Here is a 16,222-nt window from a genome sequence, read left to right on the forward strand (position 1 = left end):
ATAAAGTATTATGTTGCGAAAGACAAAGTCCGAGATTATATAATTAGTCTTGAGCCTAAAAGAATGAAAAAGATGCTCGCGGATCCACGTACAAAAATGCTTACCACCCAGAGTGTTCAGAGAACACTTAGTCGGCATAGCTTTAAGGAAAATCATATGATTCCTTGACAATAAGGGTCTCGTTGAGAATATGTTATAAAATAGAGAGGTGCATTGTAGCTGTTTAATCTAATAGCAACTGACCGTGACGATAAGGCACGCTCTATGCACTGATATGTAATGGAATAGGAACAAGATAAAGTAAGTTGAGTTTAAGTCATAAGGTGAGATAAGGAGGAGAATATTAAATGATCTCCACAATTGGTCCTGGGCCCTTGGATCCGCGTCTTGATTGGGGGCGTACAACCGTTCTATGGTTGGTAGCCTTCCGTCGCACAACGCCATAAAAAAAAAGTGGGAGCAAAAGCACAAAGTACGAGGTTCACCTTCACCTGAGCCGCCAGACGCCCACCTATATCCTAACCCTAAGCGATCTAAGAGGAGGTGCTGCCAACGATAGAAAAACCACCACCGGACACCGTCGCCTCTATACCGCCACCATCGCGATAGCGCCTTCACTTTCGGTCTTTATCACGCCACTATCAAGCAACTCCATGACCAGCTCGTCTTCTATGAATGTGGCCGATAGTTTGCACCTCCGCAACCTCTCTGTCTCGTTCTATTTGTAAATCCTGTACCACTTCGTATTTCAAGACTCGCTGTTTATCCTAAAGATCTATGGATTTTCTATGAGCGTGGACTCTTCTGCTGAGGGGCCTGCAACTGCAATTGAGATGCCGTCTGCGTCTGCGTCTGCGTCGGCATCGGCGCCGGCGTCATCCCCCGCTATAAATTTCGTCACACCGCCCACCTGTGCCGTGCAGTGCTCTCAGTCTCCGTCTGTCAGTCAGTAGTTGAGTGAGTGAGTGAGGCAGCGAGGAGGGACAAGGGGAGATGGGGAAGGGAGCGCAAGGGAGCGACGCCGCGGCGGCGGCGGCTGGGGCCGGCGAGGTGGAGGAGAACATGGCGGCGTGGCTCGTGGCCAAGAACACCCTCAAGATCATGCCCTTCAAGCTCCCGCCCCTTGGTACGTAACGTGCCTCTCTGCCGTGCTTCTTTGATTCTCGCTGCTTATTGTTTGCTCTGTTCTAGGACTGAATTCGCTTAGTACTAGTTGCTCTGCTCTGGGAATCAGAGAAATGGATAGGCTTTTTATCAGATATTCAGATCGATCGGTAACCTGTAGCACAGCCTGTCGAGCTGCCAAGTTTCCTTCTTTTTTTTTAACATTATCTTATCGTGTTTGCACGCGCTGAACACGAGGGCGGGTGTGTTCTCATTATACATACGTAGTCAGGAATCTGTATCGAAGATTTGGATCAGACTCGGCGTTTTCCCCCTTTTGGGAAGGAATTAGGGTATGTCCTTTTTTTAGGGAAGTTCTTTACATTAAACAGAATCTATGGTCAAAAGAAGGGGGTATTTATTCCACAGCTAATTACAAGTATCATCAGCACTGTATCGCATCTACACGTAACATCAGTGCATCTTTGTTCCAAGATCCGGACTACTCCAGTACAAGGGGACTCACTCATTCACTAGATTAATCAGAACAACAGAATTGGCAGTAACTTCAAAACAACAGAATTGGCAGTAACTTCAAAGTTTAGATCTGCATAGATAAAACCGGCTGTGCATCAGCTACACAGAATTTGTGCTTCACTATTTTTTTTTTACTGGAAAGAATTGGATTTACACGGTCTACCTAACACTACAAATGAGCACTTGAGATACGTCACTGTGAACTTGGGCACAGGGAATTTGGGCCTGATTGGATCGCTTCCAAAATTTGCCATGTCAAAGATATGACAAGCCATGATTTTGGCTAGTATTTGGTTTGCTGCCCAAACTTGCCAAACTCTCATATTTAGCTTGCCAAATCTATGGTAATTTGTTTTGTCCAACTTTTGACTTGCCAAATCTTTGGAATGATAAAATTTGAAAGTCAACCAAGCAGGCCCTTGTTGCCTTCAAGTAGTCTATGGTTTCAGTGCTTTTGAACGTCTGGACTCTGGTGTTACGATCTTCGATGTAAGGCGCCTGCCAACACAGTAATGCATAACATACATACTAGGCATGAAAATTCAAGAACGTTCAGCGTCAAATGCATCAATTTCAAAGGCTTCGAAACCTGGAAAACACCCTTTTTCTTGATTTCTTTTTTGGTCATTTGGAGCTGCCATGTGCACAGCTGCAGGAATAGTTTCTAGTTACTAACACTCTTGCAGAGCACATATCTCAGTTCAGAAAAACTGAACTTATGTCTAAATGTCTAAGGCTGTGTTTAGTTCGTGAAATGAAAATTTTTTGGATGTCACATCGGATGTTTCGGGGATGTCGGAAGGGGTTTTCGGATACTAATAAAAAAAACTAATTACATAGCTCGCCTGGAAACAGCGAGACGAATTTATTAAGCCTAATTAATCCATCATTAGCGCATGATAGTACTGTAGCACTTATGGCTAATCATGGACTAATTAGTCTTAAAACATTCGTCTCGCGATTTCCAACCCAACTGTGCAATTAGTTTTTTTTCGTCTATATTTAATACTCCATGCATATACCGCAAGATTCGATGTGATAATTTATGGTGAAAATTTTTTGGAACTAAACCATGCAGTTTAGCAACAGCTCCCTGGGCCTGGCATTAAGCTACTTATTCATGGACTTGTGGTTTTAAAGTATTTTGGTGTAGCATGGCAATTCCAACTCAACAGTATTTTGGTGTAGCCCGTACTACTGATTATAGGTACGCTGACAGTGAATTTTGGGTGGCATTTTTCAGGCCCTCATGATGTCCGCGTGCGCATGAAGGCAGTGGGGATTTGCGGCAGCGATGTGCACTACCTCAGGGTACAGTGCGCGATCCGATCGATCTCCTTGTTCATGATCAATTCGTTTTTCATATCCCAGCCACAGGATTCAATAATTCGCATCTATCTATCTACTACTACGCAGGAGATGCGCATCGCGCACTTCGTGGTGAAGGAGCCGATGGTGATCGGGCACGAGTGCGCGGGCGTGATCGAGGAGGTGGGCGCCGGCGTGACGCACCTGTCCGTGGGGGACCGCGTGGCGCTGGAGCCCGGCGTCAGCTGCTGGCGCTGCCGCCACTGCAAGGGCGGGCGGTACAACCTATGCTCCGACATGAAGTTCTTCGCCACGCCGCCCGTGCACGGCTCGCTGGCGAACCAGGTGGTGCACACGGGCGACCTGTGCTTCAAGCTCCCCGACGGCGTGACCCTGGAGGAGGGGGCGATGTGCGAGCCCCTGAGCGTGGGCGTGCACGCGTGCCGCCGCGCCGGGGTGGGGCCCGAGACGGGCGTGCTCGTCGTGGGCGCCGGCCCCATCGGCCTGGTCACGCTCCTGGCGGCCCGTGCGTTCGGCGCGCCGAAAGTGGTGATCGTGGACGTGGACGACCACCGCCTGTCCGTGGCCACGTCCCTGGGCGCGCACGCGACGGTCAAGGTGTCGACCCGGGACGAGGACCTTGACGCGGAGGTGGAGCGCATCCAGGCGGCCATGGGCGGTGCGGACATCGACGTGAGCCTGGACTGCGCCGGGTTCAGCAAGACCATGTCGACGGCGCTGGAGGCGACGCGGGCCGGCGGGAAGGTGTGCCTGATCGGGATGGGCCACAACGAGATGACGCTGCCGATGACGTCGGCGGCAGCGCGGGAGGTGGACGTGGTGGGCGTGTTCCGGTACAAGGACACCTGGCCGCTGTGCATCGACTTCCTGCGCAGCGGGAAAGTGGACGTGAAGCCGCTCATCACCCACCGCTTCGGCTTCTCGCAGCGAGACGTCGAGGAGGCCTTCGAGGTCAGCGCCCGCGGCCGCGACGCCATCAAGGTCATGTTCAACCTCTAGGCTCTCTCTCGGTCCAGCCGTCTATGTCTAGGCGCCGCCGTGTGCCCCAGCCCTGGAATAAAATGACAAGAAAAAACATCGAATGGGCAGTTTGCCGTGGTTTGGTTTGGAATAACTTCAACTTTGTTTTCTTTCGCACTTTTCCTATTCCTCAGTTGCCTGAAATCTGTGGTTGTGTTCAGGCGACGTTTCTGTCCGTGGGATGATGGACATCAGCATCAGTGTGCTGTGTTCAGCTACTATTGGGTCCGTTGTTCCTTATTGGATCCGAGAATGCATCCGCAAAGGCCGCCGCCCTACCCGAGTGCTTGACCAACCACCCGCTCCTCTCTGTCTCTCCCTCCCACTCTCTCCTCTCCCAGTTCCAGTCTCCCAGATCCTGCTCCTCCGTCTCCTCCGGCTCCATGGCACCCTCACCTCGCGTGGAGCACCGGCTGTGGTGGGTGGTGGCGCATCCCCCCTCCCTTCAGCACAAAGTGGCCCTCGGTGGACGAGCGGCGAAGGAGCAGCGCGCGCGACAGCGTCAATGGGGACCAGCGCGCGCGGGGGCAGCGGCGGTGGAGCAGTGCCCACGGCGGCCCATCCCCCAGCGGCAACGGTCGTCTTGCATTTCCATTCGCGGTACCCGCTGCATCTTCTTCCTCCTTGTCCCCCGTTGTTTCATCACTTGTTGTTTGCGTGTGTACTGGATCTCATTTCGTGATTGGGTGTTGATTTGGTCATCAATTGGTTAAAATCATATATTGAGGAGGGCATGGGGATGTAGATTTTTGCTAGTAAGGTTGGAATCCTTGTGGAAATGAGGGTTGTATTGTGTTTGTTCTTACTACTACTCGAATTAGTTAGGGTTTGGTTTGCTAGGTTGATGTACGCTCTAGCTAGTTGCAAATCTGTCTGGTCAATATCCCTCATGTGCATATCAAGGATTTTTCACCCGATGGCTTTTGCCTTATCATAAGAATTTATTGATTCAACACAGACAGACAGCTAATCGGAACCTTGGCAGATCTGTCCCTCGGACCTTAGGAGACTAGCACACGGCATGAGCCATCGGCCAATCGGGACCTTGACATGGACAATTCTTAGGCCCCAGGTCCAATCTGTTCATCCCTGCCCGATCTAGGAGTTAGCAATTTTATCATCTGTGTTGTGTTCTTGGTTGTATTGATACTTTTGTGGGATTTTTGCAGTTGCGAGGCTTTGCATACTAGTACGCCAATAAGTGGGCGAGCAGGCCCAAGGCACATCATCAGGAAGATCTAGTGGGTGAGTGATTGATTGTTAGCGCGGCTCTACTTCGCTTTTGTCTTCATTGTAAATGAGTGCTGTGTCAGTGATCCTATAGCAGCAGCGTAATGCATTATCTGATTTTCTTATTCAGAAGAGATGAAACCAGATTTATGTGAGGTTATGATTTCGGTCAGTGGTAGTTTTTTTTAAAATTTGCGGTTATGCTGAGGCGCGGAGCGATTGACATGTTTGGGCAGTCTAGATTTCGTGATGATTGACTGATTATCTGGTCAGAATTTCTGATGAGGAAATGGTACTTAAGATTTCCATTCAGTGTTGTAGGCCCTGATGAATGTTGTGATTGGTCTGTGTCAAGGCAATGGATACAGATATTCACAATACATCATTTGCTATTATGTTTGGTTTGTTGTTTCGTTTGATTGATTGGTGGTGGTGATTCGACATTACCCGTGCTTCTGATCTAACCTGTGAAGCAAAGGGAAAATTAATGGTTGAATTTTTTATATGAGCCATTTAGTAATCATTCAATTGTCTCTTGTTATTTTCTGCATCAGCTTATTTCATTCATGTCATTTATTTGGCAGTGATGATACAACCATTCAACTTACAAAGCCAGTTCTGCTTCTGATAACTCATGACTGGTAGGCCTGATTCATATCGGAGCCTTGATCTGTATCATGTTTTGATAAATACTCACTCACTTAGGATCATGCATTTTTTCTTTGTCCAAATCTTACATCTCATTGGCCTCTGATGAAGTTGCCCAATGTTTGGATGCTGCATTCGGCTCCAAGTTCATGCTTGTCAGGTAGAACCTACTTGGAGCTGCTGTACTCACATGACAAGACTGGGTAATCCTGAGGCTTCTATGTAGTGTCCAAATGCGTCTGTAGTATAGATATATATGGTAGATTAGTTTTTTTCTCCCTAAATAATTATACTGGGTAAATTTTTGCTGAGTTTAACTATCCTTGCACTAGTACTCTCTGATCTATGCTGAGGCTGAAAAACTCGGAGAGTATGTGCTGTCATCAGCTTCGACTCTGTCCTGTGAGTTGGGAGTTAAATAACAGCACAAGATTGTTTACTTCTGTGAGTTTAAACCAGATATTTTGCCTTTTCCTTTCAATATAATTATTTTTTCAGGCTTTAGAACAATGAGTTAGCTACTTATGTCTAACATATTAATTATAGAGGCCATCCTGGTACCTCTTGTATTACGACCTATATTATTTTGACATCATGAATGTTTGCAACTGGTTTACAATAGCTTGGTGCAAGTGCAGAACCTTCTTTTTTCATCTAGTCTTTTACCATACTAGCTAGAACCTCTTCAGTTCTTGTATGGATGTCCTCTCAAGTGTAACAGGGGATGCTCTGTCTTTAGGCAGCATTTTGCTTCTTTTGTTTACTTGAAATTGAAGATTAGTAAGATCAACAAACCTTTTTTTATTTCTAGGTTCAAAAAAATTTCTACCATATAGAAGTTCAATAGGATCTAAGAGCAAAACTCTTTTGTCTAGTTTATGTCATCATTGTTTAGTTGGGTTGCTGCATCTGGTGTTTAGACTTAATCGAGTAGTATTGTCCTGATGGTTCAGAGAAAACATAATTACACCTTTTTTGGAGGATTCATCAAAAGGTTGTAGCTAGAAGCATGCTTGGTAATACTACTTTATTCCATAGTGATGTGTTTAGCACTTACAACCTGTTAAAGAATTTTAATTGGGCTAGATCATATGAAACATACCTACAATGCAGTAATTTTCTTTAGAGATCTGTAGTTTTGTTTAGAACTTTCAGTACATGCCTGAAACACTTTTTGGGTTACTAAAGTTGTCAATCTTTAAAGTTGTCACAATGGAAAATTCTAAGCACTTAATGTTTCTCCAAGAAACTTGTTACAAATACATTGTTGCAGCCTTGCAGGCATTTCTAGATTCCGTAGTATTACTATCTAATCTGCATTGTCCGTCTAGATTCCCTAGTATCAATGTATCATTCACTTGGATCCTCTCAAGTCATGATACAACCCTAGCAATAACCTTTGCGTTTGTTCATATTTTCCATTTAAATAACTATAATACAGAGGAGCTTATCTGGACTAGAACCTATCAAAACTATACTTATGCATTGCTAAAGGGTGTATAATTTGACAATAAGTCTTCCCTAATCTTGGCACACCAAAATTAATGCTTTGACATGCTTTTAAAGAGCTACAATGTTTCAAAAATAATATTCAATCTGTGCATCCTAAATAATAGCATGGCGCTTTAAAGACAAGGCAGCAGAATCACAAAGTACAAACCATAGTGGAAATAAGCAGTTACCTTCAAGTATCTCCAACTGGAATCAGGCCATAGTGGGTCCAGTCACAACCAACTATCATACCAGTAAACCTACAAGACAAGATAATAATACATCACAAATAATCACTTAAGAGTAAGTACAAATAGTGAGTAGCAGCTGCTCTCTGGGGTCTAAAGGCTGAGCCTCGCTCTCTTGCCTCCACTGCCAGCTGCCATCCATTCATCCAAATCCAAGAAGCTAAGAAGAAGGCCTCATATATAGGCATATAACTGAGATGGAGATGGACTTGGTTCAGGTTTCGTGACTCCATGCATGCATTTCTTCGGTTCCTCCTCTTTTTTCATGGCTGAAAAGAGAATAATCTCGTCGGTGCTAGAAAAAGGTGGTGCTCTGGATCCCTACCATGACCAATGACAGAACAAAGCATAAGGTCATGGAAGCCATCACGGACATCTAAAGCAAGCAACTAATCCAAATACTAGTAAGGATGTCGTTCCTTCCTTGCTTCTTTGTTTTGCAAGTTTAATGAATTTGGATGAAAAAAAGAGCTATAAAATATGATATGATGGATCTCTGCAGCTGAAACTAGATAAAAACATAGTCCAGATCTAGATGCTTGATTTAATTTCAATTTTTCTCCTTTGTTTGTTCGCCTTGTGAACTAGAGCTACTACAGTTAGGTCATAATGTTAGGTTGGTGGCCGAAATAGAATCCAATTGTGATGCCTGATTATAGTTCAGAGTTGTCTTTGTGCATAGGTGCATGACACCACCTTGTTTGTTTACAAAGTTTGTTGCAGTATATATGTGCATTTACTAAAAAATGACTCCGGCTCCGTGCTTAGGTGGTTACAACTCTTCCTTGAGAGGTCTCAGCACAAACCTGATTATTGTTTATAGAATCAGATTTGTCTTTGTGCTAACAGTCTAGAGTTTTTTCATTTGTGCTTTTCTATGTATTTGCTTTTCACCAGGACAAGTTAACTGTACTCAGTACTCATAGCAGGCTTCACATGTATGAGTCAGATTTTCTAATTATATACATATACAATATTATTACATTATGAACAAGCACTACTTGCACTACCTTAAATGTGCAATTTTCATATATATATTCTGTAATTTTTTAAGATCATATATATTCATTGTACCTTGTTTATTGTTGGACATATGTATTATAGGCATGCAATTATTGGGCTTGTGCTGTGTCCATGTGTCCATATCTAGTCGGGTAGCCCTAGCTATGATTGGATTAGTATTAGGGAGGTAATCATATTAGGTTAACCTAGATTTGCGACCTACAAATTAATCATTTGCAGGATCGTGCGTAGGACCAATCTGTGGGTGGCTAAAGCACACTATTCATGTCCTTGAAACAAATTATCTGTTGTGATTTGTGCTAACACATCTTGAACTTTGTTTATTGTGATTGTGGTAACACACACCTCTTATTTGTCCTTGTTATTTCATAGAAAAAATTGTCTCTTGTGATTTGTGCTAACACATCCTGAACTTTGTTAATTGTGATTGTGCCAACACACACCTCTTATTTGTCCTTGTTCTTTCATAGAAAAAATTCTCTTGTGATTTGTGGTAACACATCTTGAACTTTGTTAATTATGATTGTGCCAACACACACCTCTTATTTGTCCTTGTTCTTTCATAGAAAAAAATTGTCTCTTGTGATTTATGCTAACACATCTTGAAATCTATTAATTGTTAGTTGTGTCAACACACATCTCTTATTTGTCCTTGTCCTTTCATAGGAAAAAAATTGCCTCTGTGATTTGTGCTAACACATCTTGAAGTCTGTTAATTATGATTTGTGTGAACACTGACCCCACCAAAATTGCATTTTCAAAAAGTAATAGTTACAGTAATTGAAACGTGCAATTTTCTTTTGTATTGTATGAAATTATTGTCATGGTATAAATAGTAGAACAATTGATTATGCAACTGGTGGAAGAACTTTCAGTCTTAGTTACACACATATATCTGGTGTTGCAACTGAATGTAGGCCTTAGTTTTTGTGTGTGCGAAGTGTTGTGTGTCAGTTTGATCTCTAATTGGAAGGATGTGCTTCTAGCAGCTCATGCATGTCGATACAAATAGGATCATGCAAGAATGGTCAGCAGGATCTTCTTGTATAGATCAGATTTGTAGTTTTTGTAGCTTGTCACTGTCTGATTGTTTCTGACAAGTGGTAGTGATTAGAGAGTCAAGTTTATGCCTCTGCGCAAGTCTAGGAAGCTCTCAAATGTCTTGTAGAGTGATTATGGTCCACTCTGAACATCTAGTTCTTGAAACTTTGAGTAGCAAGTTACTGATAACTATTGTACCATATTTTTAGTTTTAGAATTGCATGGAACCACTTGTCATTGTACACTTTTAGGGTTGGCAAAGATCTTGCATTTGGGACCGTAAAAGCTTTGTTCATCCTCTCATAGTGGCCTATTTTTACTTGTGATCTTTAATTGTCCAGTATGGGAAACATTAAACTGAAGTTTCAAACAGGTAATTGCAGTCTACTATAATTTAAATTGCAAGATCCACGCACTGCAATTTCAGTTGCGAGTATATGCAATATGTTGTTGTTGAACAAATTTGCCTCATGGTTGTCTTTTCAGCTAGCTGATTTAAGTGGCTGCTGATTTTTGCATTTTCTACAGCTTGTCTTGTATGGAATGACGTGCTGAACTTGACAGACTATGCATACATGTGTTAGGAATACTACCTGCAGTTTGAGATAACCACTGTCAAATACATTTAGAGTGAGTTAGGGATTTACCTATGAATTTCTATACTGTCAGACTGTCAAGATTTATGTTGCTTTCTTTGGTAGTTTCGTGGACATAATTTGCCGATTTACAAGTTCATGTATAGTTTTCCTTCCATTCTTTCTTGTGGCTCTGAGGTGTAGTTTATGTGTTTCTTACCACTAAGTTCAGTCTGTTTCTTCCCTTTGAGAAGTTATATTATCAGATTGTCAATATTTTGGTTTTTTCTTTTGTCTACCTGTTTATTTGTTGTCATGGTTAATTGACTCTCCAGTAAAATTGCGGTAATTTGTCTATATTGCCTGATGATTGCTCTTATGACTTTTTTCATGAGCCCCATAAATTCAGATACTTTCATTACTCCCTATATTAATAAGATTATCTATTGTAGCAATAGATGGGTAGCTATCCATTCTTTCATCATAAATCACGCTTATTGATGTTTTCTGCATGCTACATATTTGTGGCTCATGTCATCTAAATTAGTTTTGTAACCTTTTTGATCATTGCCATCTCTGCTAGTAAAATCACTTCGCTTCATAATGTTATCTAGAATGAGCAGCGTCCTCCATTATGTTAATTGATTGCAATCACCAATAATGTAAACTGCAAGAATAGAGATTGCAAATTTAGTTGTGAGCATGTACAATTTGTGGAATTTTAATGAACATGAAATATGTGCTTGGTTGTATCTACTTATGATCTCTAAAAATTTTGCCACTTTGTTGTGATCTGCAGTCTGATGATGGACGTGAAATGTGTGCAATCATTATTTACTGTAAAAACATTGACAAGATGGATTGCTATGAACACCTATGCAAACACTAGGTACTCATTCTGTCATTGTTCTATTTTAATATATGCACTTATTGCAAGTCACTTAGGTGATATGAAATTGTTCTTTGAGTCTATATGTGGAGAGGTTGGTCATTCTTTACTTAAAACATCATTTCCCTTGTGTATAGTTTGTGTTGCTAAATGTCTACAGAAACGACAATTTGACTAGCGTAGCTTCATTGGCTCATTGTAATTTAGTTTCTAGACTGGTAGTAGTGTTTTAGCTTTGGAAACCCAATTTAACTGAGGTGGAAATGGATGTGCAACGAGACTTGGAGATTAGGTAGATTGCAGTTTTAGAACCTATCATTTTTTAGGCAAAACTGGAGAATATTAGAACAATGAGTTTGGATCTTTGTTTTGTCAAATAAAGTTTTTTGAGAGATGCCGGATGATACTTTTCTCTGGATCTTTGTAATATGTTTTCTTTTTTCTGTGCTCATTAAAAGTCATTAATTATGAATATAGGGCACCTTCACTCTGAATCACTCCCTTGACAGAGCACTGTCTAGTTAATTGTAGCGGCACAACTACTGGCCTGGTATGGTTTGATCTTGAGTTGTCACCATATATGCATGCCCTACTTGTAATTGCTACTAGTAGCAGTACTTGACAATAATACAAAAATAGGCAATCATGCAGGGACTGATGGAACGTTGAAGGCATGCATGATTATGATATGCATGCTGACTGCTGGTGGGAGCTTCGCTTCCGAGAGATGCAGACTATGATAGGGAACCACCAATTGTGACTGCTATGGCAAGAATGGAGAGACTAGTAGCGGTTATTCATTGACATTGTTTACTGAGAACATCTCGTTGTGTATCTAGATTCAATCGTGGTGTTTCTTTCTTGCTTTGCTAGAGGTTGCAGTGGCAGATTTGTGAAACGAATAGGGGGTTTTTCTTTCTTGCTGGAGGGTGTAGTGGCAGAGCTGTAATTTGTGTACTGTTCAATTGGGCCGAATAGCTGTTTTGTGGGCCGAATGAGTAGTTATTTGATATAGCGGGTATTGGATCTTGCACCCGTTAAGGTTTGGCGGGCCCAATAGCTGCTTTGGTTGGGTTTGCGGGTTCATTTGCGGACCCGTTTTGTTGCCTGCTACAGAGAAACAACAGAGAACAGATCTGACCCTTGGATGAAGATCCAAGGGCCCTGGACGTTGCCTGAGATGGTTGATATATTTCAGACGACTGAAATATAGCAACTCCCTTTCTTTCGCTTCTGCTGTCGAGCCATTTGTCTTGATCGATTCGCTGTTTTTTTTGGGAGTTCTTCTGTTTTGGCCAAAATTCACTCTCCAAGGGACTGGAACTGGAAGTCTAGAACTGAATGCATTGTTCGCTTGAGCTAATTTTGGCGTAAGCTTCATGCGTGGGTTTCTTTTCTCACCTCCGAACACACGGAAGAACTCGCATGAATTCGGGGCGGCCCATGCCTCAAACTCCACCACCCATGGCTTCGCAGCCTACAAGATGGCGGCCATTCTGCTAGCCGCGTCGCGGGCTCGCGGCCCTATTCTAGAGCGGGTCGCGCCGCGGCCTTTTTCTTTCCTTTTCTACAAGGAGGAGATCACGTTCCGGCCCACAAGAAGGTGCGCAGACGCGCTGCGAAGGTTGACCGCGCGAGACGAATGCGACACCGGCTATGTGGTGCGGACGTGCGGTGGTGGTGCCGGCGTGTGTTCCCCCGCAAGCTGCATCTACATGTATGGGCGGCGGAAGACGACGAGGATCACCTTTTCAGGATCCCATACCGGCGTACCGCCTTCGCCTTCGCCGCGCCGCGCCGAGTTTTTCTTTCCCTCGGCGGCTCGGCGCATGACTTCGGGCTTAAGGTACCTTTCCCGAATTGAATGCACGCTCGATTCGAAGGTTGCATCGAGAGCAAGGCATAGGACGTGGGCAAGAAAGACCCGATGCCGTCCTCTGCCACGGCCGCCGCCGCCGAGGCACAGGCAGCCATCAACGCCACACCACCCCGCCGCCCGCCAGGAGCGCCCATGGCCCAGCAAGAGTCAACAGGCCACGACGGCCACACGGTGCGCAGGACAAAAACCACCTTTTCCTCCTCGTCCATCCGCTCCGTTCCGCGGCCGGACTGACTTTGAATCGCGCGACGAAGACGCGGGAGCGTGGTGGTGGTGGGGACTGGGGAGATTGCAAGACAAGACCCAAGCCAAGCCGGCCAAACCACGGCCACCGCCGCCGCTGCCACCGCGCGGTGACGTCCGTGCTGCCGTCTCCGTCGACCTGGACCGAGTGGAGCCGCGCGCGTCCACGTCTCCGTGGCCTCCCACTTGCGTCGTGGTCGCGTCGCATGTGTTGTGCCGACTCCCAGCCTCCCAAGGCAACCCCGTACAGTGGGTGAGTCAGTGGCTCGGTGCGATGACTAATGATGGGACGGGGGAAGCACGGATGCAACAGTGGTTTCGTTGATTCGCCGATTGCTGTCGATTTCTTGATATTACAAACATGAGACACGCATATCAGTTAATCAGCAGCTAGCGCGCGCCAGGGAACCGATATCTTCTATAGCTTATTTAGCTACGTGCCAATCCATCACAATACATATAAAATAATAAAATCCATATATAAAATTAAAAGGTGTCTTAGAGTGTATAACTAGTTGATTTCCAATCCTAAGGGCACTCCCAACCCAGACTCTACGATAGAGTCCATCTTTATTTATTATGGTGCCACATCAGTATTTTGATAACATGGAAGGCAATTTAATGAAGAAAGAGAAGGAAACCGAGTCTTATTTGGACGCTGGGTCTTCGATACTCCCGAGGCCGCAAGAAACCACCATGACTCGCGTTGTGGAGGGCAGCGTAGAGTCGATGGATCCCGTACGCCATCCATGCGCCGCCGCCGCCACTGGCGGAGCCAGGGGGGGCTGGCAGGGGCCATGGCCCCCCCCCCCAATGTTTGACAACAAAAAAAATTAGTAGTATAATTTAATATTTTTTATTTATATTAAGAGGAAGATTATATAAAATTCTTGTCATATATACCTATTAATATCTTCTAGATAATATAATCATACAAAACACAACTAGATAATAAAATTATCGCAATGAAAAAGACCGAGCCGGCCCCCCCTAAGTATAATTCCTGACGGCCGGCCCCCCCTGACTATAAATCCTGGCTCCGCCACTGGCCGCCGCAACTCCTCCCTCTCCCGCGCTCCTCCTTCTGCGCGCGCGCGCTCGCCCGAGCCCGCCATCGATCTCCCGCGCGCGCTCTCGCCTTGGCCGCCTCTCCCGCGCGCTGCCGCACACTAGGCGAGATGCCGCCGCCGCCAAATTTCTCCAGCTGCGCGCGCTTCTTCCGCACCCGCACCCGCCCCTCCCATCCTCCTCCCGCCAAATCTTCCTTCCTCTCCCGCGCACCGCCCCGACCTCTCCCGCGCGAGAGCCTGAAACGCGCCCGCAGCTCCGTGTCCTCACGCGTCGGCTGCAGATAAGGATCCCTAGGTCCAAATCGAAGTACGCCCCCAAGTCGACCTAGCCTCCCCAACTGAGCTCCTCCCCCAACAGTAACCCAAATCTCTGAATCAGGGATGAATCGATTAACAAAGTCTAGTTCGCGGCGAGGCAGTGGTGTCCCTAGAACCCTCTCTCGTGGTCCTGTGGCCTCTGCTCCGACCGCCGGTGCTTCTGCATCTCGGATTCTTCCCGCTGGTGCCTCTGTTCCTGTCAGTCATGCTTCTTCAATCAATGCTTCTCCCGTTGGTGGATGGTGGCCAACGTCATCTCCTAGCGAAGGGTAAGTCGTCGGAGCTGTGGTTCTATGGATTACAGATTGTTCATCTGCAGCTTCTTTGTTAATTAATTTCTTGGTTAATTAGGCTGACATATGTAGTGCAAAGTGCCTTGTAGATGGAATTTGCTTGTACTGCTAGTGTTCCCGTATATGACAGTAGTATATGGAAATTGATTAACTAAGGTATCATGGTTGTGTGCTTGTAGATGGAAATTTGTGTCAGCTTGTACTGCTATTGTTAGTGTTTGTAGATGGAATTTGCTTGTACTGCTAGTGTTCCCGTATATGACAGTAGTATATGGAAATTGATTAACTAAGGTATCATGAAATTTGTTGTGTGCTTGTAGATGGAATTTGCTTGTACCGCTAGTGTTCCCGTATATGACAGTAGTATATGGAAATTGATTAACTAAGGTATCATGAAATTTGTTGTTTGCAGGTTATACCCACCAGGAGGATTCTCAAATTTTCTGCAGTCAAACCCATTTGCTAACCATCCAAATGGAAATGAAAATTTTCACTTTGTTGGTGCTGGATTGAGTCAATCTTCAGTTTCACCAATTGACATGGGTGCTACAAGAACTCCCTCTCCAGCACAGCAAACTGTTGACATAGTGGATGATATAGATGCAGAAGAAGATGAAACAATTAACATTGATGAGACTTCTAGAACAGTCAACCGTTTGAATTGGTCGGTCAATGAAGACATACGACTGGTAGGTTGAAAGCATGCTATCTCCATGCACACTTGAAGATTAATTATTGTATTTTTTTCATTCTGTTCTTTTTGTTGTTTAGGCCAGTGCTTGGTTGCGTAATTCAAAGGATCCAGTAGATGGAAATGACAAGAAGTCAGATGCTTATTGGACAGATGTTACTAAAGAATACAACAAGACCACAGAAAATAGTCGTAAGAGGAACCGGAACCAACTGAAAATACGTTGGGATCGTTCTAAGAAACCATTGATTGATTTTCATGGATGTTGGGTAAATGCCAGTAGAGTGGGAAAGTGGGATGAGTGATGACCAGTTGACTAACAAAGCACTAGAGATGAGGTCCGGCCAAAATAATGGTAAGGCCTTCCATCTGCTGCATATGTGGAAGGTAGTACGTGGACAGCAGAAGTGGTCAGCATATCTTGCTAGGTTGAAGAAGGATTCAACTGAAATAGCATTCAACTGAAATAGCATTCAAGTGTGAATTGAAATAGCATGCAAGTGTGAACTGAAAAACATACCTTGTAGTCATTGCTTCCACGACAATTGTGACTATATATAGCACAGCCACGGTACCTTGTAGTCATTGCTTCC

General features: G+C 44.5%; 1 protein-coding gene and 4 non-coding genes across 6 annotated transcripts; all 5 read left to right on the forward strand.

The window, feature by feature from the left end:
• The first annotated feature begins 703 nt into the window (after window positions 1-703).
• Window positions 704-4,104, forward strand: LOC136476995 (sorbitol dehydrogenase-like). 2 transcript variants are annotated; one of them, XM_066474987.1, is made up of 3 exons: window positions 708-1,126; window positions 2,885-2,952; window positions 3,058-4,104. In XM_066474987.1, the coding sequence occupies exons 1-3, from the start codon at window positions 994-996 to the stop codon at window positions 3,967-3,969; spliced, it is 1,113 nt and encodes a 370-aa protein (XP_066331084.1). In that variant the 5' UTR covers window positions 708-993; the 3' UTR covers window positions 3,970-4,104. The 2 variants fall into 2 exon arrangements, with proteins under 2 accessions (XP_066331083.1, XP_066331084.1); XM_066474986.1 differs by having other exon boundaries at window positions 704-1,126; window positions 2,885-4,104.
• Window positions 4,105-5,647: 1,543 nt separating this feature from the next.
• LOC136478918 (small nucleolar RNA U36a) lies at window positions 5,648-5,732 on the forward strand. Its single transcript, XR_010764571.1, has one exon. It is a non-coding gene; the product is annotated as a small nucleolar RNA U36a (small nucleolar RNA).
• A 63-nt stretch (window positions 5,733-5,795) lies between these two features.
• On the forward strand, window positions 5,796-5,889 carry LOC136478775 (small nucleolar RNA Z223). The gene has a single exon (XR_010764483.1). It is a non-coding gene; the product is annotated as a small nucleolar RNA Z223 (small nucleolar RNA).
• A 77-nt stretch (window positions 5,890-5,966) lies between these two features.
• On the forward strand, window positions 5,967-6,084 carry LOC136478809 (small nucleolar RNA Z278). Its single transcript, XR_010764494.1, has one exon. It is a non-coding gene; the product is annotated as a small nucleolar RNA Z278 (small nucleolar RNA).
• Window positions 6,085-6,201: 117 nt separating this feature from the next.
• LOC136478900 (small nucleolar RNA snoR97) lies at window positions 6,202-6,303 on the forward strand. Its single transcript, XR_010764560.1, has one exon. It is a non-coding gene; the product is annotated as a small nucleolar RNA snoR97 (small nucleolar RNA).
• The last annotated feature ends 9,919 nt before the right edge of the window (window positions 6,304-16,222 follow it).

The sequence above is a fragment of the Miscanthus floridulus genome, chromosome 8, assembly GCF_019320115.1.
Source record: "Miscanthus floridulus cultivar M001 chromosome 8, ASM1932011v1, whole genome shotgun sequence".
Taxonomy (NCBI): domain Eukaryota; kingdom Viridiplantae; phylum Streptophyta; class Magnoliopsida; order Poales; family Poaceae; genus Miscanthus; species Miscanthus floridulus.

What these genes read in the sequence shown, in the direction of transcription:
- LOC136476995 (XM_066474986.1), top strand. Translation starts at nt 994, where the DNA reads ATGGGGAAGGGAGCGCAAGGGAGCGACGCCGCGGCGGCGGCGGCTGGG. An exon ending in CTTCAAGCTCCCGCCCCTTG is followed by an intron (nt 1,127 to 2,884) that starts GTACGTAACGTG and finishes GGCATTTTTCAG; the next exon opens with GCCCTCATGATGTCCGCGTG.